Source organism: Oncorhynchus tshawytscha, linkage group LG20 (genome assembly GCF_018296145.1).
Source record: "Oncorhynchus tshawytscha isolate Ot180627B linkage group LG20, Otsh_v2.0, whole genome shotgun sequence".
Taxonomy (NCBI): domain Eukaryota; kingdom Metazoa; phylum Chordata; class Actinopteri; order Salmoniformes; family Salmonidae; genus Oncorhynchus; species Oncorhynchus tshawytscha.
In genome coordinates, this window is record NC_056448.1 from 40,594,063 (window position 1) to 40,619,079 (window position 25,017).

A 25,017-nucleotide genomic window follows, 5' to 3' on the forward strand; every position below is an offset into this window, starting at 1 on the left:
TATTCGCCTACCTCCTCATGCCTTTTGCACACAATGTATATAGACTTTTTATCGACTTGTTAATTGTTTACTCCATGTGTAACTCTGCGTTGTCTGTTCACACTGCTATGCTTTATCTTGGCCAGGTCGCAGTTGCAAATGAGAACTTGTTCTCAACTAGCCTACCTGGTTGAATAAAGGTAAAAATAAAAAAAAACATTACAATAATAGGAGAGGTTAGCATTTCTGGGGGTGTGATATTTGTGCATCTGTAACTTTCATCATTATTCACTATCAATAATAATGGTAGCATCCACATTAATGTAAAGGTGTTTAGAAACATTCTATTCTTCATATTTACAATAAAAGTGACTCCAAAATGACAATACATTATTTACCATTCATTTCTATTGGGCACAAATAATCAGAAACACAACCAAAACGAACAGCAAATGCATTCAACAAATGTGTAGTCACAAGCTTGACGTAATCATTGCGTGCTTTGAATATGGTACCAAATACTAAACTTGACTACTTTTGGTTCCCTAAAATGGCATGAAAATACACTCACATTTTTAGCTGACAGTCTGCACTTCAACCCCAAAGTCATTGTATCATTTAAAATCCAAAGTGCTGCAGTACAGAGCCAAAACAACAAAAAATGGTCACTGTCCCAATACTTTTGGAGCTCACTGTAAATGGCCAATTGAAATGCATTACGGTAAAAAAAAAATCAGTGTTCACTTGGTGAAAAAAAAACATGGGCCTCCCGAGTGGTGCAGCAGTCTAAGACACTGCATCGCAGTGCTAGAGGCGTCACTACAGACCCAGGTTTAATCCGGGGCTGTATCACAATCAGCTGTGATCGGAAGTCCAATAAGGCGGCGCACAATTGGCCCAGCGTGGTCCGGGTTAGGGGAGGGTTTGGCCGGGGGGGCTTTACTTGGCTCATCACGCTCTAGCGACTCCTTGTCACGCGCCTGCAGGCTGACCTGGTCGTCAGTTGAACGGTGTTTCCTACAACACATTGGTGCGGGTGGCTTCCGGGTTAAGCGGACAGGTGCTAAGAACCATGTTTCGGAGGACGCATGACTCGACTTTCACCTCCCGAGCCCATTGGGGAGTTGCAGCGATGAGACAAGATCGAAATTGGGGAGGAAAAGGGGGTCATTTTTGTTTCATTTTTAAAAACCAATTTAAACATGGCACACACATTTCTAATTCTACCTGTAGTGACCAATGCTATGGGCCTGTTATGCATGATAATTTCCAGTCACTGTTTAATTGGCTAACACAAGCTGCCCTTTATGGATCCCTAGCATCCTCTTCTTAGTTTAACAGTAGTTTCTACTATACTTCTCTTCTTAGTTTAACAGTAGTTTCTAGTATAGTAAGTCAAATTGGCAACACTATTCCATCTATTGCCACTTTACCCCTGTGAATTCTATTCTCATTGACCTGCTGTGGAATAAGCTCCAAACACTCCAACACACATAATCCTCCCTGTCTCCTGGCCACACTGTAGAGGTCAGACGTGCAGAGTCAGAGGTGAGAGTTAGGTCCTAAAGCTCCAACTCCTTTGGAAAGGCTGGAAGGGTTTCTTTAGGGTTAGGAGCACGAGCTGGGGTTTGAGCCGTGGTGCTTTCTCTGGTAAGACGGCAGCCTTGCTCTCCGCTGTGGGGAACCGCCTGCGGTAGATCTCCGGATAGGACTTCTGGAACTGAAGAATGGTAAGACGATTAGTTTACAGAGCGCCAGTAGGCTGGAGTTGATCAATCCTGCCCTAGTAAAGTTAATATAGGGAAAGAGTTCTTCTTCGATTGTACCTGCTTGAGTCTCTTCCTCTTGTCCTTGGCTGAGAGCTCAGTGTCGGCGATGAGGCCCTCCAGCAGCTCCTGCATGGGCCCCTGGGAGCTGGAGACTCTCTGCTCCTCAAACTCTGCCCTGCTAATCTTCCTGCAGTACGACGGAGACACCAGGGAGGCGTCTGTATCGGCACCAGCATACTTTATCTGGGGGTAGAGAAAGTGAGAGATGAAAAATACTTATTGGTCTGGGGTAAAAACTACACTATGACCGAGTCAGGCTGACCTGTACCCTCCTGAGGTGGGAGAGGTGATCATCCACATGTCTGTGCAGGTTAGAGGGCACCCTGAGGACACTGTCGTGGTGCTCCATCATGAAGGTGACCAGCTTGGTGGCCAGAAGCTCGTCCAGGTCCACCTCCTCTGCAGAGCCCAGGATGCAGCGCGAGAATGTCTGCACCATCTGACCACGAACAACGAGCGGGGAGTGAAAACAGAAAAATACAGTCACTTACTATGAAGAGCTTTGAAACGTAGTGGGAAAATCCATACAACTGCAAGCCCTCCATAACAACGATGGACTCCACCTGACTCCATAAGTTACGATGGAAAGTAGTTTGTACCAGGGTGCGTGTTGCTATGGCATCGTTAAGCGGTGGAAGGGCGGGGTTCTGGCAGACCCTGGCCATGAGGCGGAGAAGCAGCTGGAGTCTGCGGCGGTTGGCCGGTGGCAGGAGGAGGCTGCACACCTGGAGGGCCTCTGCTGCCACCTCTTTCTGCTGCAGCAGACCTGGGGGAAGAGATGGCTTGAGGTACACACAGGACCTTCCCTGGCATTGCATCTATCTGTCTCTCATGTGGTTTTGATACAATTTTGTTGGACTGTTTATTACAAACCAAATGGTCCACGATTGTTTGCCCAATTTAAATATGGTAAGGCAAGGCTACAGTAAGAGTTCTGTGTGGCCCTGAAGTGTTTCGTTTACATTTAGCCACATAACAGCCACAGCGCTTCCTCTTCTACCTCACAAAGTGGCTATAGATCCGATTTTATATATTTAACTGATAACAGAAATAATGCAATGCTTCCTCTACAGGAGTAGTGGTGTTTTCTACTATCATTGTTGTAAGTTGACACATTACTCACTGAGAATGTTGACAAAGACTTCATAGAGCTGGAAGGTCAACAGGGGCTCTTTGAGTCTCTGGAAGTACTCAGCCACCGTCCGCAGCACATCACGCTCAAAGCCTGGGTACATGGGCTGCTTGGTCTCCCTACCGTTGGGCCCTAAAGAAGAGAGATTTGAGCCTAACTGTATATACAAAACAAGAAGACCCAAAGCAAACATGAGCAGATGTTGTGTCTTGCCGTATTGGTAAGAGCACAAAACCTTACATACTGCAGCTAATTAGTAACAAAGGTGAACCCAAAGCAGATGTCTAAATGATAAGAGGAGAGGTTTATTATCAGTATAGCTTTACTCACAGTTGGCTAGGCACTTCATTGCTGATAGAACCCAATAGGGCATGTCCTCTAGAAACGCAAAACATGAGAAAATATCAAATAAAGTTAGGCTAAATTCTAAAATATTGTTTTAGTTATTAATGTTAATCTTATACAGTAATAGTCATGAGCAATGTTACAGAATGACTGCAAAAGTTACATACCCGCTTTGTTCTTCACAATAACTATTCCTGTTTTATTGACACTGAATACGTTGTGAATTATATGCTTTGCATTCACGTGTTTGGGATCCAACACTCCATCCATTGTCTTCAGACCCAGCACTCTCTGCAAACTAAAACGGTTGTAAAAGGAAAAGCAACGACACACACACACACACACACACACACACACACAGTGACCAACAAGCGCAAGTCCATGGTGTGTGGTGGTGTGTGGTGGATAGCTAGCTACGTACTGTGCGATTGTCATTTTCTTCCAGATTTGGTCGACTTGCTTGGGGGTGATGTCACTCCTACGTATGATTTTGCACTCGTGCACCTCTCCAATGGCTATGCTGTGTCTCTTGTTCCACGTCTCTGAGTTCTGAGGAAAATCCAAAACATAGAATACTATGACACCAATGTAACCCTAAAATACTGTATTTTTGTCCTGCTGGGACAACCAATACAAAAGATATATGTACACATAACTTAAGTCACGTTGGATACAAGTGTCTGCTAAATGGCATACATTATATTATTATTAGTTCATTTTAACATGTTTCACAGTTTGTAAGTGCGTGAGTATAATATTAATTACTACATATTGTTGTGCCATCTCTAAAATAAAATAAATATTTAAAAAAGGGTCAGTGAAAACAGCAACAGCTAACTGTAAAGTTAAACAGCTGTACTAGCCCTTGGCCTCTCTCAGTATCTCTCACCAGGATCAGAGACTTCATGGGGATCTTCTCTGGCTGCGGCAGTTCCTCGTAGTCGTCCCAGCGGATGAGGCGGGGCAGGTCACAGTTCTCTGACACTGGGGTCCGCTGGGGCAGGGGCTTCAGGGGGGACGTAGGAGGGAACCTAGGGTCACAGGGAAGGGAAGTCAGGGGTATGAACAAATGAGGACAGACAACTCTGACCGGCAGCCCTTCCACACATTCATGCACATTTAAGGACCACAGGCGTTCAGATGTCTTTATCTGCTCAATATCTCCTTAGAACACATAAAAGCAGACAGGGTCATTTCATGTCACGTGTGCATTGGCCCTTTAAAAAAAAATTGGGGAGAAAACAGGGTATCCAATTATTTTTAGTAGCTACTATCTTGTCTCGTCGCTACAACTCCCATACGGGCTCGGGAGAGACGAAGGTTGGAAGTCATGCGTCCTCTGATACACAACCCAACCAAGCCGCAATGCTTAACACAGCGCGCATCCAACCCGGAAGCCAGCCGCACCAATGTGTCGGAGGAAACACTATGCACCTGGCAACCTTGGTTAGCGCGCACTGCGCCCGGCCCGCCACAGGAGTCGCTGGTGCGCGATGAGACAAGGATATCCCTACCGGCCAACCCCTCCCTAACCCGGACGACGCTATGCCAATAGTGCGTCGCCCCACGGACCTCCCGGTCGCGGCCGGTTACGACAGAGCCTGGGCGCGAACCCAGAGTCTCTGGTGGCACAGCGGGCGCTGTAGTACAGTGCCCTTAACCACTGCGCCACCCGGGAGGCCGCATTGGCCTTTTTTGACACATTATTTTGCCTGCCTACTTCTCTCATAGAGCGGCATGTAGCCTAGCAGTTTGGAGCATTGGGCCAGTAAGCAGACTGGGTGAAAAACAAATTGTATCTGTCGATGTGGGCTTGAGCATAGCACCTAATTGCTCCTGTAAAAATCACTTTTGATAAGAGCTTCTGGTATATTACCAAATTGTAAATATGCAGCAAAGTAGTCAGCCATGACACCTTAGTACCATGAAAGACAATGACATTGAAAACACACACATCCCAATAACAGGACATCATCACCTGTAGACTTGACCACTGTCCTCAAAGTCTTCTTTACCATAGCGGCCCTTGACATCCTCAACGACGTGGTTCTTCATAAATTTCCTGAGCAGTTGCAGGGTCTGGTACCGGGTCACCTCTGGCCCAAAGTTATGGTTTCGCTTCAGCAGCTCATGTAGCCAATCAACAGCTTCAGATCCAGTGAAGCTGTTGTCATAGCTACGGAAGTATGCCCAGTGTCTTTTCAGAGGCATGCCTCCACGGAAGAGCTTGATAGTTTCATTCCACTGCAGGACAGAGATCCATTCAAGAGTTTTATTTAAACACATATTTAGTGTTAATAATGTGCTATGCTGACGATTTACATCCTGTTTTTTAACAAATAGTCTAGCCAGTAACACCACAATCTCTACTTTCACATGGGGCATGTCAAATATAGGCCTAAATAACAAACTAAATGCATATGTAAATACATGCAGGGATATCAGTGGCTTACAATTGGCTCATCCATTCCCCTCCCTTGTAACTATTCCCCAGGTCGTTGCTGTAAATGAGAATGTGTTCTCAGTCAACTTACCTGGTAAAATAGAAATAAATAAAAATAAATAAATGCCCATTGAAGCTTAGGGAGCACATACTCCTCAGTTTAATACATGAAGCAACAGCTAGAGTGCTAGATCTCTCTATATACACAAACAGTACCAGTCAAAAGTTTAGACACACCTACTCATTCAAGGATTGTTCTTTATTTGAACTATTTTATACATTGTAGAATAGTAAAGACATCAAAACTATGAAATAACACTTTTTAATTTTTAAATTTCACCTTTATTTAACCAGGTAGGCAAGTTGAGAACAAGTTCTCATTTACAATCGCTACCTGGCCAAGATAAAGCAAAGCAGTTGACACATACAACAACAAGAGTTACACATGGAGTAAAACAAACATACAGTCAATAATACAGTAGAAAAATAAGTCTATATACAATGTGAGCAAATGAGGTGAGAAAAGGGAGGTAAAGGCAACAAAAAAAAGGCCATGGTGGCAAATAAATACAATATAGCAAGTAAAACACTGGAATGGTAGATTTGCAGTGGAAGAATGTACAAGGTAGAGATAGAAATAATGGGGTGCAAAATAAATAAATAACAGTAGGGGGAGAGGTAGTTGTTTGGGCTAAATTATAGATGGGCTATGTATAGGTGCAGTAATCTGTGAGCAGCTCTAACAGCTGGTGCTTAAAGCTAGTGAGGGAGATAAGTGTTTTCAATTTCAGAGATTGTTGTAGTTCGTTCCAGTCATTGGCAGCAGAGAACTGGAAGGCGAGGCGGCCAAAGGAAGAATTGGTTTTGGGGGTGACCAGAGAGATATACCTGCTGGAGCGCGTGCTACAGGTGGGTGCTGCTATGGTGACCAGCGAGTTGAGATAAGGGGGGACTTAACAGGGTCTTGTAGATGACCTGGAGCCAGTGGGTTTGGCGACGAGTATGAAGCGAGGGCCAGCCAACGAGAGTGTACAGGTCACAGTGGTGGGTAGTATATGGGGCTTTGGTGACAAACGGATGGCACTGTAATAGACTGCATCCAATTTATTGAGTAGGGTATTGGAGGCTATTTTGTAAATGACATCGCCAAAGTCGAGGATCGGTAGGATGGTCAGTTTTACAAGGGTCTCTAGAAACATCATTGAAACCAGGTGATATCATCGCATGTGTGGGTGGTGGAACTGAAAGGTTGGATAAGGTATAATGAGCAGGGCTAGAGGCTCTACAGTGAAATAAGCCAATAAACACTAACCAGAACAGCAATTGACAAGGCATATTGACATTAAGGAGAGGCATGCTTAGTCGAGTGATCATGAGGGTCCAGTGAGTAGTGAGGTTGGTTGGGGTCATGGCGATTCAGACGATAAGACAGCTAACGATTAGCGGGCCGCAGATGGGCGTTCAGGTAACGTCGTGACGGAGGGGCCAGTTGGATAACTCCCTCGGGCAGATAACGTCGGTAGTCCAGTCGAAGGCCAGGTGGGGCTCCGCATCGGCAGTAAAACGGGTCTGGATAGGTGATTGTAGCCCAGGAGTGGCTGATGGAACTCTTCAGCTGGCTAGCTCCGGAATAATTGATGTTTGCTCCGGGATCCACGTAAGCCAATAGTCACACGGATAGCAGCTAGCTAGCTGCGAGATCCAGGTGTAAATATGGAATCATTGTAGTAACCAAAAAAAAGTGTTATACAAATCAAAACATATTTTATATTTGAGATTCTTCAAAGTAGCCACCCAAAGTAGCCGTCCAACTCATCCCAAACCATCTCAATTGGATTGATGTCAGGTGATTGTGGAGGCCAGGTCATCTGATGCTGCATTCCATCACTCTCCTTCTTGGCCAAATACCCTTTACACAGCCTGGCAGTGTATTGGGTCATTGTCCTGTTGAAAAACAAATGATAGTGGTACTATGCGCAAGCCAGATGGGATGGCATATCGCTGCAGAATGCTGTGGTAGCCATGCTGGTTAAGTGTGCCTTGAATTCTAAATGAATCAATGACAGTGTCACCAGCAAAGCACCCCCACACCTCCTCCTCCATGCTACACGGTGGGAACCACACATGCGGAGATCATCCGTTCACCTACTCTGCGTCTCACAAAGACACGCGTTTGGAACCAAAAATCTCAAATTTGGACTGATCAGACCAAAGGACAGATTTCCACCGGGCTAATGTCCATTGCTCGTGTTTCTTGGCCCAAGCAAGTCTCTTCTTATTGGTGTCCTTTAGTAGGAGTTTCTTTGCAGCAATTCGACCATGAAGACCTGATTCAGTCAGTCTCCTCTGAACAGTTGATGTTGAGATATGTCTGTTACCTGAACTCTGAAGCATTTATTTGGGCTGCAATTTCTGGGGCTGGTAACTCTAATGAATTTATCCTCTGCAGCAGAGGTAACTCTGGGTCTTCCTTTCCTGTGGCTGTCCTCATGAGAGCCAGTTTCATCATAGTGCTTGATGGTTTTTGCGACTGCACTTGAAGAAACTTTAGAAGTTCTTGAAATTTTCCGGATTTACTGACCATGTCTTAAAGTAATGATGGACTGTCGTTTTTCTTGGTTATTTGAGCTGTTCTTGCCATAATATCAACTTGGTCAGGACCTGAAGCAAGGATATACCATTCGAAAGGAAACACAAGTTTGTGGAAATGTGAAATGAATGTACCATTATCTTTGAAATGCAAGAGAAAGGCCATAACGTATTATTACAGTCCAGGCGCAATTTAGATTCTGGCCACTAGATGACAGCAGTGTATGTGCAAAGTTTAAGACTGATCCAATGAACCATTGCATTTCTGTTCAAAATGCTGAATCAAGACTGCCCAAATGTGCCTAATTGGTTTATTGATACATGTTCAAGTTCACAACTGTGCACTCTCCTCAAACAACAGCATGGTATTCTTTCCCTGTAATAGCTACTGGAAATTGGACAGTGCAGTTAAATTAACAAGAATTTAAGCTTTCTGCCAATATCAGATATGTCTATGTCCTGGGAAATGTTCTTGTTACTACTTACAACCTCATGCTAATTGCATTAGCCTACATGAGCTTAACCATCCCGCGGGGGATCCACCGATCCTGTGGAGGTTAACTGAAATGCATTCCAGGTGACTGCATTGCACACTTGGCATTCTCTCAACCAGCTTCATGAGGTAAAGGGTAGCTATTTTGAAGAATGTGTTTAACACTTTTTTGGTTACTACAGGATTCCATATGTGTTATTTCATAGTTCTTATGTCTTCACTATTATTCTACAATGTAGAAAATAGTAAAAATAAAGAAAAACTCTTAAATGAGTTGGTGTGTCCAAACTTTTGACTGGTACTGTAGCTAGATCAGGGATAAGCAACTGGCGGAGCGGCCCCCTTTTGTAGGCCCGCGGACCTATAAAAACATATATATAATAATAAATAAATAATTTTTTAGGAACTCAGTCGGGGTCTCAACTTACTGTTGACAGTTAGAGTAATAGAATAGACAAGGAAATTTGGTTGTGCATCAGCAGTCACTCAATTACCCATGTCTGCTAAAAAAAGTAGATTCGTAAGTTAGTGTAGCAGCCAGCTATCTAAACTTGTAGAAAGCATGGTAGAATTAAGGACCGGGTTTTGGCTCATTGATCACCAGTTATCATATCAAAAACTGCAAACATTTGCTTCCACCCAATGGCAAAATTTCAGGAAATTAGTTATAAAATTGCAACCTTTTCTCTACGCCCCATTGCAAAATGTGTAGAACCACAAGAAATTAACTTTAAAATGTAATTTTTGGGGGATGTGGGTACTCAGACCCCCTGCGGCCCCTCATGATGAGTTACATTTTTTTGTGGGCCCCATTCCATCAAAGTTACCCATCGCTAGATCACGGTAATATACTGTAGCTAGCTAGATGTCGCGACATCAAAAGAAAGCTGCATAGTAACTATGCCTAGATGGAGGACTCTCACGTCTATGGCTAGTTTCCCGGACACAGATTAAGCCTAGTTCTGGACTAAAAACATTTCAATGAGATTCTCCATTGAGCACTAGGACTAGGTTTAATCATTGTCTGGGAAAATGGCCGATAATGTACAAGGATTTAGACTCATGATGGCACATCTTCAAGACCATGTGTAAAAACTATACAAATGGTAGATGAAATTAGACAAACAAGTCAAGGAAATGCATATTTTAGGTACTTCATCTATCAGGCTTTTATAATATGGGCATTAGGCTACAATTTAAATCAATCAGTGACCATGTTCATTCCCACTACTAGTTAGAAGCAAAACCATTGTTTATAGTGTTTATTTCCTGTCCCCTGGGTTATTAGACTGGCAGCAATTAAAGTAATCTCCACAAAACGGTTCATTGACCTTCTGTAAATTAGGGTTAGAGACAATTTTGTTGTTCCATTTAATTCTGTGGTTAGACATGTCAATACAAATATGACAGTCTGCAGTTAATGGCTGTTGGCCAGGTGGTATCTAACCGTGGTAACGTTGGTTGGAGATTCGCCAGACATTCGGACCTTTAAACTTCAATAGCTCACGAACGTTTTGAGCTGCATAGCTCAGGTTAGGCTCTTTAATATTTTTTATAAAAAGGTATACAACATTGCACAGGTCTTATTTTTCCGATTTTGATCAGTTTCATAATCACATGGCAAAGGACAATGCAACTGGTTGGGGACCGTCAACAAAGTGCATGATCACAATATTACAATTTCAATAGCTCTTCAACCACATGACTTACCAATCTTATTTCCACTTTGTATTATTCCTTATATAGAGAGAGGCATGTTGCGCACCCTTTAGTTCTCATAAAACGATTCCTAGATTAAACTTAAGTTTAAAAAAAAAATTTACATTTATCCCTTACAACTCATCAGTTCCTTTAATATGTGATGTAGACACCTCAAACCAACTTTGGAATGTTCAAAGGGACAATTGTTGAATTTCTTTTACCTTAATTTTATTAGTTACATTTTGGCCTTTGAATTTCAATAGCTCCTTGATCACAGGACCTAGGCACTTCAAATCAACTTAGGAATGTTTGTATTATTCACAGGGTAGGGACACACATTGCATGGCTGCCATGAGTTTCACACAAAAGTAAGACTTTCTACTCTGCAAAGTTGGACCGCCAGGTTTTGGGCATTCTGAATAGTATTGTGTTGAACAGTTTATCAGATTGTCACCTCTTATTTGGACTAATGCAATGCTCATCTCTATAGCCTCTCTGTCAACCCTCTTCAATATGTTCACAATTCTGTTGCTTCAGTGCTCACCCAGAAGGGTACACCATTTTGGTGTCACCATTATGTCTCAATCCGTTTGCAGGCATTCTGATGGGCTGGCATGGGGAGGGAAAATTCTCCCTCCTCTGGGTCCTTACCTGATGTTATGGTATAAAGTAAGGCTGCAGACTGAAGCATTGGATAAGTTTGCAGGCAGGCTGTATGCAACTTCTTACCATTGTGCATATTATCTGAATGCTTACAAGACATTTGTTCACTCTATCCTTGGATCCTTAATTTCAAACCACTGGCACCCGAAAATTCCCTAATCCACACCAAAACCTGGGAAAACATCCACTCTCCACCAACTCCCCTGCTCACCTACAAACCTCTCCATGTCCTGGCTCTTTCTTACCTCTCTGACATGCTGCACACCTAAATACCTTCCTTTTCACCCCCAACACCAGACTCCTGGCCACTGGGGACCTTGTCTTCAGTGACTTCAGCTCAGCTGCAGTCCTCTGAAACTCCTGGAACATCCATCATCCATTTTCATATTTAAAACCAGACTGACAAACCATCTCTTCAGACAACACCTATGTTACACTCCAATAATAACCCAGTCCCTTGTTAGATGTTTTGACTACAACCAAAACGTGATAATTTTACTCCAGTGCTAGTCTGCTGGCTTCCTGTTAAGGCCCAATGTTTTACTGTTAACATACAAAGCATTGCATGGACTTGCTTTTACTTATCTCTGACTTGGTCCCACCGTACATATCTACAGTACATATGTTCTACAGTCATAAGACGAAGGCCTCCTTATTGTCCCTAGAATTTGTAAGGAAACAAGCCGGAGGCAGGGCTTTCTCCTATTGAGCTCCTCTTTTATGGGATGCTCTGTCGATCCATGTGAGAGACGCAGACTCTGTCTCAACCTTTAAGTCTTTACTGAAGACTCATCTGTTCAGGAGGTCCTATGATTGAGCGTAGTCTGGCTCAGGGGAGCGAAAGTGAATGGGAAGTCACAGGCAAGAGGAACCACCCTTGCCGTCTCTGCCTGGCCGGCTCCCCACTCTCTCTTGGGATTCTCTGCCTCTGCACCAATTACGGAGTCTGTGTAACTGGTTTGTTCATGCTGTCCCATCTTTTCCCTATAAGGATACATCACATCATGCCAGGCTTTGCTCGCTACACTCGACTCCCTTGGGTGGGTTGAGTCACAGACGTGATCTTCCTGTCCGGTTTTGCTTACCCTAGGGTTAGTGCGGTAGGGGAGATCTTCCCGGGCTATACTCAGCCTTGACTCAGGGTAGTAAGTTAGTGGTCTGTTGATTTCCCCTGAGTGGTGTGGGAGCTGTGCTTTGATGTTTATCCTGCTTGATTGGCCCTGTCTGGGAGTCATTTTGGACGGGGCCAGTGTCGCCCAACCCCCATCCGTTTCAGTCTCAAGTATATATCCTACAATAGCCTATGTGCCGGGGGTCTAGGGTCAGTCTGTCCAATCTGGTGTACTGTGTGATCTTAGGATAGGAGAATTTGAGGAAGCATGCCTAAGGCCATACCGTACACAAGATAGGATAGGAGAATTTGAGAGTGCATGCCTATCTGGTGTACTGTGTGAAGGCTGATTTCATTACCTCAGCTGACCCTCAATTGAGAACAGGTAGAGAGGTTCAGCATTTTCAATTACTTAGGGGCGATTACAGACAGAAGCCTCAACTTCACTGAAAACAAAGTACATTTGACACTTTCCTGCTATGGAGAAGGAGGCGCCACAACGTAGTTCCCACAATCCTGCAGAGCTATTACACCTGCCACATCAAGCTGAGGAAGTCAGTCTGGGGTCTGCTGTCTGAGGCAACCTGTTACATCAAGCTGAGGAAGTCAGTCTGGGGTCTGCTGAAGTCAGTCTGGGGTCATACTTTGGATGGTGTATCAATAGACCCAGTCACTACAAAGATACAGGTGTCCTTCCTAACTCTGTTGCCGGAGAGGAAGGAAACTACTCAGGAATTTCACCATGAGGCCAATTGTGACTTTAAAACAGTTACAGAGTTTAATGGTTGTGATAGGAGAAAACTGAGGATGGATCGACAACATTGTAGTTACTCCACAATACTAACCTAAATGACAGAGGGGGGAAAAAGGAAGCCTGTACAGGATAAAAATATTCCACAATGTGCATTCTGATTGCAATAAGGCACTGAAGTTTAAAAAATTGTGTCAAAGAAATTAACTTTATGTCCTGAACACAAAGCGTTGTGTTCGGGGCAAATTCGACAGAGTACCACTCTTCATAGTTTCAAACATGGTAGTGGCTGCATCACGTTATGGTTTCCTAGGAACGCGAAGCGAGGCGGCCATCTCTGTCGGCGCCGGAAGTAGACAATCACGGATTACAAGAAGGAAACCAGCCCAGTCACGGACCAGGATGTCTTGCTCCCAGGCAGACTAAATAACTTTTTTGCCCGCTTTGAGGACAATACAGTGCCACTGACACGGCCTGCAACGAAAACATGCGGACTCTCCTTCACTGCAGCCGAGGTGAGTAAGACATTTAAACGTGTTAACCCTCGCAAGGCTGCAGGCCCAGACGGCATCCCCAGCCGCGCCCTCAGAGCATGCGCAGACCAGCTGGCCGGTGTGTTTACGGACATATTCAATCAATCCCTATACCAGTCTGCTGTTCCCACATGCTTCAAGAGGGCCACCATTGTTCCTGTTCCCAAGAAAGCTAAGGTAACTGAGCTAAACGACTACCGCTCCGTAGCACTCACTTCCATCATCATGAAGTGCTTTGAGAGACTAGTCAAGGACCATATCACCTCCACCCTACCTGACACCCTAGACCCACTCCAATTTGCTTACCGCCCAAATAGGTCCACAGACGATGCAATCTCAACCACACTGCACACTGCCCTAACCCATCTGGACAAGAGGAATACTTATGTGAGAATGCTGTTCATCGACTACAGCACGGCATTCAACACCATAGTACCCTCCAAGCTCGTCATCAAGCCCGAGACCCTGGGTCTCGACCCCGCCCTGTGCAACTGGGTACTGGACTTCCTGACGGGCCGCCCCCAGGTGGTGAGGGTAGGCAACAACATCTCCACCCCGCTGATCCTCAACACTGGGGCCCCACAAGGGTGCGTTCTGAGCCCTCTCCTGTACTCCCTGTTCACCCATGACTGCGTGGCCACGCACGCCTCCAACTCAATCATCAAGTTTGCGGACGACACAACAGTGGTAGGCTTGATTACCAACAACGACGAGACGGCCTACAGGGAGGAGGTGAGGGCCCTCGGAGTGTGGTGTCAGGAAAATAACCTCACACTCAACGTCAACAAAACTAAGGAGATGATTGTGGACTTCAGGAAACAGCAGAGGGAACACCCCCCTATCCACATCGATGGAACAGTAGTGGAGAGGGTAGCAAGTTTTAAGTTCCTCGGCATACACATCACAGACAAACTGAATTGGTCCACTCACACAGACAGCATCGTGAAGAAGGCGCAGCAGCGCCTCTTCAACATCAGGAGGCTGAAGAAATTCGGCTTGTCACCAAAAGCACTCACAAACTTCTACAGATGCACAATCGAGAGCATCCTGGCGGGCTGCATCACCTCCTGGTACGGCAACTGCTCCGCCCACAACCGTAAGGCTCTCCAGAGGGTAGTGAGGTCTGCACAACGCATCACCGGGGGCAAACTACCTGCCCTCCAGGACACCTACACCACCCGATGTTACAGGAAGGCCATAAAGATCATCAATGACAACAACCACCCGAGCCACTGCCTGTTCACCCCGCTATCATCCAGAAGGCGAGGTCAGTACAGGTGCATCAAAGCTGGGACCGAGAGACTGAAAAACAGCTTCTATCTCAAGGCCATCAGACTGTTAAACAGCCACCACTAACATTGAGTGGCTGCTGCCAACACACTGACTCAACTCCAGCCACTTTAATAATGGGAATTGATGGGAAATGTAAAATATATCACTAGTCACTTTAAACAATGCTACCTAATATATGTTACATACCCTACATTATTCATCTCATATGCATACGTATATACTGTACTCTATATCATCTACTGCATCCTTATGTAATACATGTATCACTAGCCACTTTAACTATGCCACTTTGTTTTCATACTCATCTCATATGTATATACTGTACTCAATACCATCTACTGTATCTTGCCTATGCTGCTCTGTACCAACACTCATTCATATATCTTTATGTACATATTCTTTATCCCCTTACACTGTGTATAAGACAGTAGTTTTGGAATTGTTAGTTAGATTACTTGTTGGTTATTACTGCATTGTCGGAACTAGAAGCACAAGCATTTCGCTACACTCGCATTAACATCTGCTAACCATGTGTATGTGACAAATAAAATTTGATTTGATTTATGGGTATGCTTGTCATCGGCAATAACTATTTTCAATTATTATTATTTTTAAATAAATGGAATAGAGCTAAACACAGGAAAAATGCTAGAGGAAAACCTGGTTCAGTCTGCTTTCCACCAGAAACTGAGACAAATGTACCTTTCAGCAGGACAATAACCTAAAACACAAGGCCAAATATACACTGGAGTTGGTTACCAAGACAACATTGAATGTTCCTGTATGACCTTGTTACATTTTTTACTTAAATCAACTTGAACATCTATGGCAAGACTTGAAAATGGCTGTCTAACAATGATCAACCAACTTGAATATTTTTTTAAAAGAATAATGTGCAAATATTGTTCAATCCAGGTGTGTAAAGCTCTTAGAAAGCTACCCAGAGAGATTCACAGCTGTAGTCGATGCCAAAAGGTGATTATAACATGTATTGACTCAGGAGTATGATAACTTCTGTATTTTCATTTAATATATTTTCAAAAATTGCAAAAAACATGTTTTCACTGTCATTATGGGGTATAGTGTGTAGATGGGTGAGAGAGAAAAAAAATCAATTTAATCCATTTTTAATTCCTGATGTCACAAAATGTGGAATAAGTCAAGAGGTATAAATACTTTCTAAAGGCACTGTATATTATATATATATATATATATATATATATATTTTTTTTTTTTAAATATAGGAATCGTTTGAGAACTAAAGGATGTGCAACATGCCTAAGGAATACTACAAGTTGTAATGAAGTCGCTAAGTCAAATTGAAGAGAGTAATTTTAAAGTTTCAAATATTTATATAAAATCCTGAAAGCGCTTTTTGCAGAAAACCAAAGGGTGAACAATGTATTTCCCTACATGTGAACATTCCAAAGTTGGGTAGAGGTGTCTAGGTCACATGGTCAAGGAGCTATTGAATTTTAAGTGAATTTTAATAAATATGCATTTAAAACATAGAGATCATTTTTGGAGAGAACTAAAGGATCAAATGTATTTATAAAGACCTTTTTACATCAACCGATGTCACAAAGTGCTGTACAGAAACCCAGCCTAAAACCCCAAACAGCAAGCAATGCAGATGTAGAAGCACATGCCTCTATAGAAGGTATGAATCAAAGGGTGTGTTCATAAATTCACTCTGGCTATGTACTCAGGTTTCAGAGCACTCATCTGAGTGTGCCAGAGCGCAGAACTACTGATGAATTTACGAACGCGGAACACCCGTTGAATATGGCCAGTGTCTGTAAACTTCGGCAAAAAATATGAAATTGTTGCCAGCAGCACAGTTAGTCACCAACGCTCTGGATAACCAGCTCTGCTAGGGCAAGTAAAATGGTCAGAGTGAGGTGTTCTCTCATTTAAGTAGCTATCAAGCTCGCTAACTTTAGCCAGTTCGCTTGGGTGGTTGACTGCTGTTGAGGTCAGAACGCTCAGATCAACCCTACTCCTCAGCAAGATCGTACATTGTGCTCTAAAATCCTGAGAGCAAAACACTCTCAATTTAAGAATGGACAATCTGACAACGCTCTGAATTTATGAATGCCTAGAGCGCACTCTGGCACTCCAGAGTGAATTTACTAACGCACCCAAAGTTGAAATGAGGTTGCTAAATCATGTGGTTAAAGCTATTGAAATGTGAATGTTGTGATCATGCACTTCGTTGATGGTCCCTAACTAGTTGCATTGACGGTGCCACAGATTGCCTACACTTTTGTTGTGTGATTATGAGACTCCGGTCAGGGAATTGGGAAAGTAAGACCTGTGCAAAGTTGTACACATTGTGTGCCTAACCTGAAGTTCTGACTGGCAAAGATACCAACTTTACCACGGTGAGAAACCTTGCCAGAGAGCACTGGACAGCCTCGGAACGTTCCTTCTTCAACGCTAGCCAGCCAAGAGCAATATCAATAAATAGTTAGCGTTAGCCAAAAAACTGTGTTTTATCCGATTAAAAACGACAAGTCTTACAACATAACCAACAAGCCATTTGGCAAATTAACATTGCCTATGCAAATTACCACAAAACTGGCTAGCAAACATTACTAGCATTGGACATAATCTACTCACCAACTTTGTTGCCCTGTATGGACCCGGTCCGATCATTTTACCTTCCATTCTGGTCCAATAACACACACAAAAGTTACACAACTTTCATAAACGAGAGATTCTACCAAATATTAATGCAGACTATCGTTACTGCTGAAAACATAACATGCCATTGAGAAGCTAGCCTAGCTACGCCTCGCTGACCAACTTTGAATCTCGAGCGTCACATCTGAGCAATGCGATTGGAGCAGAGACAAGCGAACCCGGTCACATGATACGATGTCCAAATATGGACATCCTGTAGCTATGCATCGCATATGTTTTTAAAAAAGTAACAATTTAGGGAAACAGACGAGTCAACTTGCCCGAGATAAGAGAACATTGTGTAGTCTAGTATAGTTACCTATAAAAACGTAAAGATTAAATTAACTTTCATAAATGACTTGGCCAATATATGTAGGTAAAAATAATTTATTTCAACATAAAAGCAGATTGTTCTTTTGAACAATATTGTAGCGACCTCGTCAAGCGGTTTGGACGTCCTGGCGTGATGGTTATTAAGGTGTTGGCTTGACAGTTGCGGGACTCGGATTCTAGTCCCGGTCGGGGCCACCAACCCGAATTCGTTACAATATTGAGCAAGTAGCTTAAAAATACACAGTATTTGCTATTGACTGCAGTAGTAAAATAATCGCTTTCATTCAGACAATATTGTTCTGTTCTCATTCACCATGGGCACAAACAAAGGAAATGCCCATTTTTGGTCAGCTCCTTCAATAACACTAAAAGCCCAGACAGCCTTCACATAGTCTGCTGTACATTTGACCTTCAAACGGCAACATAAAAAAGACAAATGTATATACATTGTGAACATTAAATTAACACAAAATACATAAAGTACGATCCATTGGCATACTATAAGCAGTAAAGCATTACAGGAAGTGCATTTCGCCTACTACAAACTGATTGTCATATGAAAAGACTAAAGCTCAAATCAGTGAAATGTATGCTACTGATTCCAGGGCTTCAGGTTCTATCAGAGCAGCTCTAAGACCATTTATATGCTCTGTTTGCACCAGACATTAAGCATCATCACCTTGTTTAAACCGATACTCAAAAGCCTGTTGCCAGGCACATTATATTACAGCACAAAAACATTTACATTTGTAACTGGAAAAAAATGGTATGTGCAGTGATCCCTACAACAACATTTCTGAACGAAAGTCATGCACTAACTCACCCACTTATAGCCAAACAGAAAATATGATTCTATTCAATAACAGTGATAAAAGTTGTAAGCACACACAAAAAAACAACAGTTGGAACCAATTAAAACAGGGAATACGCTCTGAAATGGTGGAAGTGTAACAAAAAGGACACTTGGATGTAAAATACAGCCCTGGAAGTTGGTAATTGAGCTCATCAACTAAAACCTGAGGCTGCATCATTTACTTTTCCTTGTTGTGAATGCCATTGCCATGGTGAAAGCCGTTTGCGACCTTGTTGGTTGTGCCATAGAAGATTCCGTTGGTTGCCTCCTTGGCGACCCCATTGGAATGGTGAACCCCATTGCCATTCTGGAGAGCCTTGCTTTTCTGCGCAACCTTGGGCAGCCTCTTTCCCTTTGTGTATGCGTGGTACCAGAAGTTGAGGAAGAGAACCAGGAATATTAGTCCGTAGAGACCAACAATGTAGAGAAGAACCGGGAACTTGTAGGGGCAGTCCTTCATGAAGATGAACTGGCCAATGTGGACAGTCACCATCACAAACTGAACCTAGAGAAATAGGAAACACGATTAAGATATTATATGGTGACTAAACCACTACAATGCAGATGTACAGGTCTTAAAAGGGGCAGCATTGAGGAAAGCATTTTACTTCAAGTAAAAATGTGGATGCTTCATCCAGCTTTGTTTCTTAAATTGTTTATCCTCAGTGCTTGAGCTCACCACAGCAGAGTACCAGCACCTCAAATGTTCTACTTGAGCTCCTGTTCCTGCTCTAGAATATTAGCTCAAACAAACGGTACTACCGTGGAGCTCCTGCATTTGACTATAAAACAGTACCGGCACTCATTCTATTTCAGTCTAAGTCATGCACTTTTCCTCAATACAATTAATGAACACGGGGCACACTATACAAGTATTAGCATACCAACTGGATGGTGGTCATGTATTTCTTCCACCACAGGTACTTCTGATAGGCAGGCCCCATAGCACACACAGCATAGTAGGAGTACATGAGGACGTGGACACAGCAGTTCAACATGGCATGGAAGGTTCCCATACCACCTGGTTTTAAAAAAATAATACATTGTATGATTTCAAAAATGGCAACAGATGACATTGCATAATGTTAGGTCATTACCAACTCAGATTCACAAGTTCCATTTCAAGTGTTTTACTCTACCTGCTGAAAACTTGACTCCAAACCACCAAGTGAAGGGCATGATAGAGTGATGAAAGACATGAAGGAATGTCACCTGGCTGGTCTTTTTGCGGAGGACGAAGAAGATCTGAGAAGAAAATAACAATTTCTTTCATATAGTTGTGTAGTAATAACAAGTTTAATTCATAAAAATGTTCTACTTGACTACAGTTGTACAACAGGATGGAATAGTACTTACTGTGTCCAACATCTCAATAAACTTTGAGAAGTAGTAGAGCCAGCAGGTCCATGCCATCTGAGGGGGCAACAGTCAAACATTGCCACCGAATTCAGAGATACAGGAGTATTAATATTCAAAGAGTATTTCACCAGTGCAATGTGAAAGTAACTTACCCGGACAGCCAGAGGATTGCTGGAGTAGTCAACAAGGTCACAACCGTAGGAGTAACCATTGGCCCAACCGGACATCAGATACTAACACAAACAAGTTAATGTTAGTCAAAATTGGGACAAAAACATGAGAAAAAAAACCCAGACATCCCACTTTACAAAGTACATCATGTAAAAGTCACACCTGTGTTATTGCAAGTAACCACCAGCAGATGACAGCATAGTAGTAAAACTAAACCCATTACATTTCTTATGAGTGAAAACTTAAAGGCCCAGTGCAGTCAAAAATGTGTGTCTATGCAACTCGCCACACAGTAGGCAGGTTTCCATTGACCCAGGTTTATTCGCAAACAAATAATTGTAATGGAAACGGCAGATATAGGAGATATTTTCTTAAGGGTGACAACATTTATCCGTTCGACAGGGGTGGATTTTTCTTCTGTCTAACAAGCGCAGCGGCGCTAGATCTGTGACATGAGAATTATTACGAAAAGTCAAATAGTCAATTAATGCATTCTATCCATGCAGTCTTTCACAGGTTACCCGAATAATTAGATAGGTGGGATGGCATACAGGCTGTCGACAATTTATTAATACAAAATTTGCCTAAATCGTCATGGAAACGCTTCAACCACTACATTTGTATTCAACACCTTATTTTATGTCCAGCAGTTTTTGAAAGACAAGATGTTTAAAATGGAAATGCACCCTATAGCAGGCAATTGTCACCCACCCACTTGGGAGCCAGGCCCAGTCAATAGACATGGGGTTTACCCCACAAAGGGCTTTTTATTACAGATAGAAATATTCCTCATCAGCTGTCCGGGTGGCTGTCTCAGATGATTCCACAGGTGAATAAGCCGGATGTGGATAAGGCCGGTTGGAAGTACTGACAAATTCTCTAAAACGACGTGAGGCGGCTTATGGTAGAGAAATTAACATTAAATTATCTGGCAACAGCTCTGGTATTTTTTTTAAAATTTCACCTTTATTTGGTAGACATTCCTACAGTCATCATGCCAATTGCATGCTGTGGCATTGTGCATCTGTGGCATTGTGTTGTGCGACAAAACTGCACATTTTAGAGCAGCCTTTTATTGTCTCCAGCACAAAGTGCACCTGTGTAATGATAATGCAATTTAATCAGCTTCTTGATGTGTCACACCTGTCAGGTGGGTGATTATCTTGGCAAAGGAGAAATGTTTTTTTCTTAAACTGACTTGCCTAGGTAAATAAAAGGTTAAATAAATAAATGTATTTAAAATAAAACTCAGCTCAGGTGACCATGTTTAGTATAGTTAGACCATTAAGAAAGAGTGCCAGTTAACAGTTTTCAGTTTCAAGCCCTCTATTCAGAATTCTAGAGAAATTGCTCTTTGCTAAGCTGTTTGCTTTAAATAGAAATAGGTACTTAATTGTTACCCAGAAAATGATTCGATTTTGAAATAAAAATAGCTGCATTGGACTTTAAAGTTATGGTGGGCAGTCGATTTCTGAAGTGCACCCACCTCATAGATCATGTAGATGGAGAAGCCCACTATACTGAAATTGTAGACGACCATGGTATTTTTGAGGTCAAAGGGTTTGCGGTTCTCCATCAGCCGAGGGCCCAGCGTCGTGACAAAGTAGATGTAGGCGATTACGATGAGAGTCTGGGCTATCGGCGATGCCATTAGGGGCCAGTCCTCTGTCCTGGGATCTGAGTGGACAAAATAAAACATTATTCCTGAGTAACGTGACAAGCCAGGCATCCTGTTCAAATACTTACTTACAAGTAATCACTAATCTGACATAACAGGACAGGTGTAATGTAATGAGCCCTTGTGGACACCCATCCTATTGTGTTAGATCAGTCAATGCCTCAAGGGCAGGAAATAGTTAGAATGGGTGGAGATAATTTTTTTAAACAACTTAATTTCCACAGTCTTGAGTATCCCTAATAAACACTACACAGAAATTAAGACTTGAACTGATAATTGAATCAACTTTCTACATCAATAAATTATTTGAATAACTTTGTTTCGAAACTACAACAACTTGTGTAGACTTACCAGCCAGTTTAAGCCATTCATCATAGAGCAAGACTACTCTGGAGGGCAGCGAGTCCAAAGCCATTACTGTTCTTGTTGCACCTCCTATAAAAGAAATGGGATACTATTCAGAAGTGCAATCCCAAAATACAGAGCCCCATATCAGTTCACAGAATAGGTTTTTACAGCAAAGTAACATGCACAATTGAAATATAATGCAAGCTTTTTAAAGATGGAATCTGCAGTAGGGAAAACTGTGCCACTGTCCGCCCCACAGCCGTTATTGTTTTGTTGACGAAGCGAGGTCTGGAGCGTCGCTCAACGACATAAATTTAAAAAAAGGCAGTACGTATTGCTGTTCTATCGCGCGTCCAATGACGTCCGAGAGGGAAAAAAAACTTCACATTCCAGCTTTAAAAATAAAAAAAAATCAGTATAAAGTTAAATTACCCTTAGCAACAAACAAAAAAAAGACTGCAGTAGAAGTGCAGTAACTGAGTAGACTGTGGTAATTCGGGTGCATCAATAGCATCAGTAGCACCACTGCGTTCATTGTTGCCCCTCTGATCAGTGACAGATTTAGATTTGGGACACCAGGTGGGTGCAATTAATTATCAGGTAGAACAGAAAACTGTCAGGATCCGGACCTTGTAGGGTAAGCATTAAATACCACTGCCCTATGGTTTACCCAATTAGGCTACAATTCAGTTGTATTGAGCTTTACAAGTGGAACAATAGAAACATGTGATCATAACAAAGATTGTAATAGCTACAAAAGTTATCAGTGAAGTATATACTGTTAATCAGCATTGCCATTACAGACTCCAAATAATATTAAACTTTACCTTTAAAATTACGCATCTAGCCAGATAACCAAAGAATTCAATCTATGCCTGGGCCCAAACTCAGAATGCCTGTAAAGTTTACACAAGGTTGGTCCATCATAATCCAGCCTGGTCTCAGAGCATTTTTTATTACTCTGTACCTAAACCCATAACACTCCATTTAGTATGATATGTTACGTATGCTTACATAGATGTTACTTAAGGCACAAAGGAAAGGGTGGATGGTTGGGCATCAGTTGAGGCTGCTTAGGGAGAACGGCTCATAATGTCTGGAAGGGAGTCAATGGAATGTTATCAAATACATGGTTTCCATGTAGTTGATATCACTCTAGACATTATGAGCCAACCTCCCCTTAGCAGCCTCCACTGGTGGGCATCTACCACAAACATCTAGCAAAAGATTGCGAGGGCGATTTACATCACAAACAACTTCAGCATTTTATCAACTTTCTAACTACTTATGTTAACTAGCCCTTCCCCTAACCTTGTAACCTCACCTTAACCCCAAGCTTTGCTCACGCCCGCAGGCCACAGAGCTAGAATACTTAACATAATACGAAGGAAGGCACAAGGGGGTGTGGTATATGGGCAATATACCACAGCTAAGGGCTGTTCTTAAACACGATGCAATGCGAAGTGCCTGGATACAGATATCAGCCGTGGTATATTAGCCAAACACTACAAATCCAGAGGTGCCGTATTGCTTTTATATCTTGGTAATTAAATATTATATACCTTATACCTTATAATTATATACCTTATACCTACGTAATTAAAACTGTAAAAATAATTTGTCATACATGTGGTATATGGTCTGATATACCATGGCTTTTAGCCTATCAGCACTCAAACCACCCAATGTATAATTAGTAACATATCATACAAATTATATATCAAACGAATCTTAACATATCGTACTAAATTAGGTTGGCCAGATTTACGTACATAATAATACGAAATGCTCTGAGACCAGGTTGCGTAACCACCACAATGCAAGAATCTAGTCTGGGAATGTGTCTATTTGTTTAAAGAGGGTTCTCCATTACAAGCAGGTTGTTTACTTTGAACACGAAATACCACGCCGTCGGGGGAAAATCTCAGAACCACACCGGCTCTCCATCATTAGGCTAATCAAAATATATACGTTTGGGTTAATTACTACAAATGTCAAAAAGTTAGACTAAACCACAACGTTTTTCTGGAGAAGTGGAAGAATTAAGGTTCAATTAGTCTAATATTTCACTAACCTAAACTTTAACGCGCAAGTAGCCTAATGGTTAGAGTTTTGGGACAGTAATTGAAAGGTTGCTTTATCGAATCCCCGAGTTGACAAGGTAAAAATCTGTCGTTCTGCCCCTTAACCCACTGTTCCTAGGCCGTCATTTTAAATAAGAATGTTGTTATTAACTGACTTGCCTAGTTAACATAAATATTTAGGCCGACCTCATTGTACTGGAACTTATTTTTAAAATGAACTGAAAATTGAATCGCCCAAAATGAGGTAAAACTCAACGATGAAGAGAAATGAGTGAGACCCAATAACCTGTTTGACGACGATGGCGTTTCCCTTTCCTCTTGTATCTGGTACACACCTGTCGCTGCCGGCCTGGCTCGAATGACTCGCCTGTTGGTGATGCACCGTACTTATCCACTGCAGATGTCTCCTCCCACATTTTGGCAGAGCCGGGCTCCGGACGAAACTTCTCCAACAATGCCCGAAACTATGCCACTTCGCTGATTGGTGCTTTCTGTTTGACGAAGTTCTAAGACAATCCCATAGTGAGCAATTGAGAATTAATGAAACATTATATGCAGTGTGTAAATACATCACATTTTATTTGTCACATGCACAAAATACATACAGGTGTAGACTTTACAGTGAAATGCTTACTTACGAGCCA

At 42.5% G+C, this 25,017-nt stretch overlaps 2 protein-coding genes across 2 annotated transcripts; both read right to left on the reverse strand.

The window, feature by feature from the left end:
- Window positions 1-1,055: 1,055 nt before the first annotated feature.
- On the reverse strand, window positions 1,056-17,733 carry depdc1b (DEP domain containing 1B). Its single transcript, XM_024404630.2, has 11 exons — window positions 17,485-17,733; window positions 5,264-5,529; window positions 4,175-4,316; window positions 3,707-3,834; window positions 3,453-3,583; window positions 3,271-3,318; window positions 2,932-3,072; window positions 2,408-2,574; window positions 2,071-2,247; window positions 1,806-1,991; window positions 1,056-1,699 (listed from the first exon to the last, which is right to left on the reverse strand). Exons 1-11 carry the CDS (start codon window positions 17,530-17,532, stop codon window positions 1,535-1,537), a joined length of 1,599 nt encoding a protein of 532 aa, XP_024260398.1. The 5' UTR covers window positions 17,533-17,733; the 3' UTR covers window positions 1,056-1,534.
- Window positions 17,734-17,918: 185 nt separating this feature from the next.
- On the reverse strand, window positions 17,919-24,816 carry LOC112246743 (elongation of very long chain fatty acids protein 7-like). The gene is made up of 8 exons (XM_024415263.2): window positions 24,660-24,816; window positions 22,293-22,376; window positions 21,750-21,940; window positions 20,245-20,325; window positions 20,090-20,146; window positions 19,873-19,978; window positions 19,618-19,754; window positions 17,919-19,238 (listed from the first exon to the last, which is right to left on the reverse strand). Exons 1-8 carry the CDS (start codon window positions 24,787-24,789, stop codon window positions 18,912-18,914), a joined length of 1,113 nt encoding a protein of 370 aa, XP_024271031.1. The 5' UTR covers window positions 24,790-24,816; the 3' UTR covers window positions 17,919-18,911.
- Window positions 24,817-25,017: the final 201 nt, after the last annotated feature.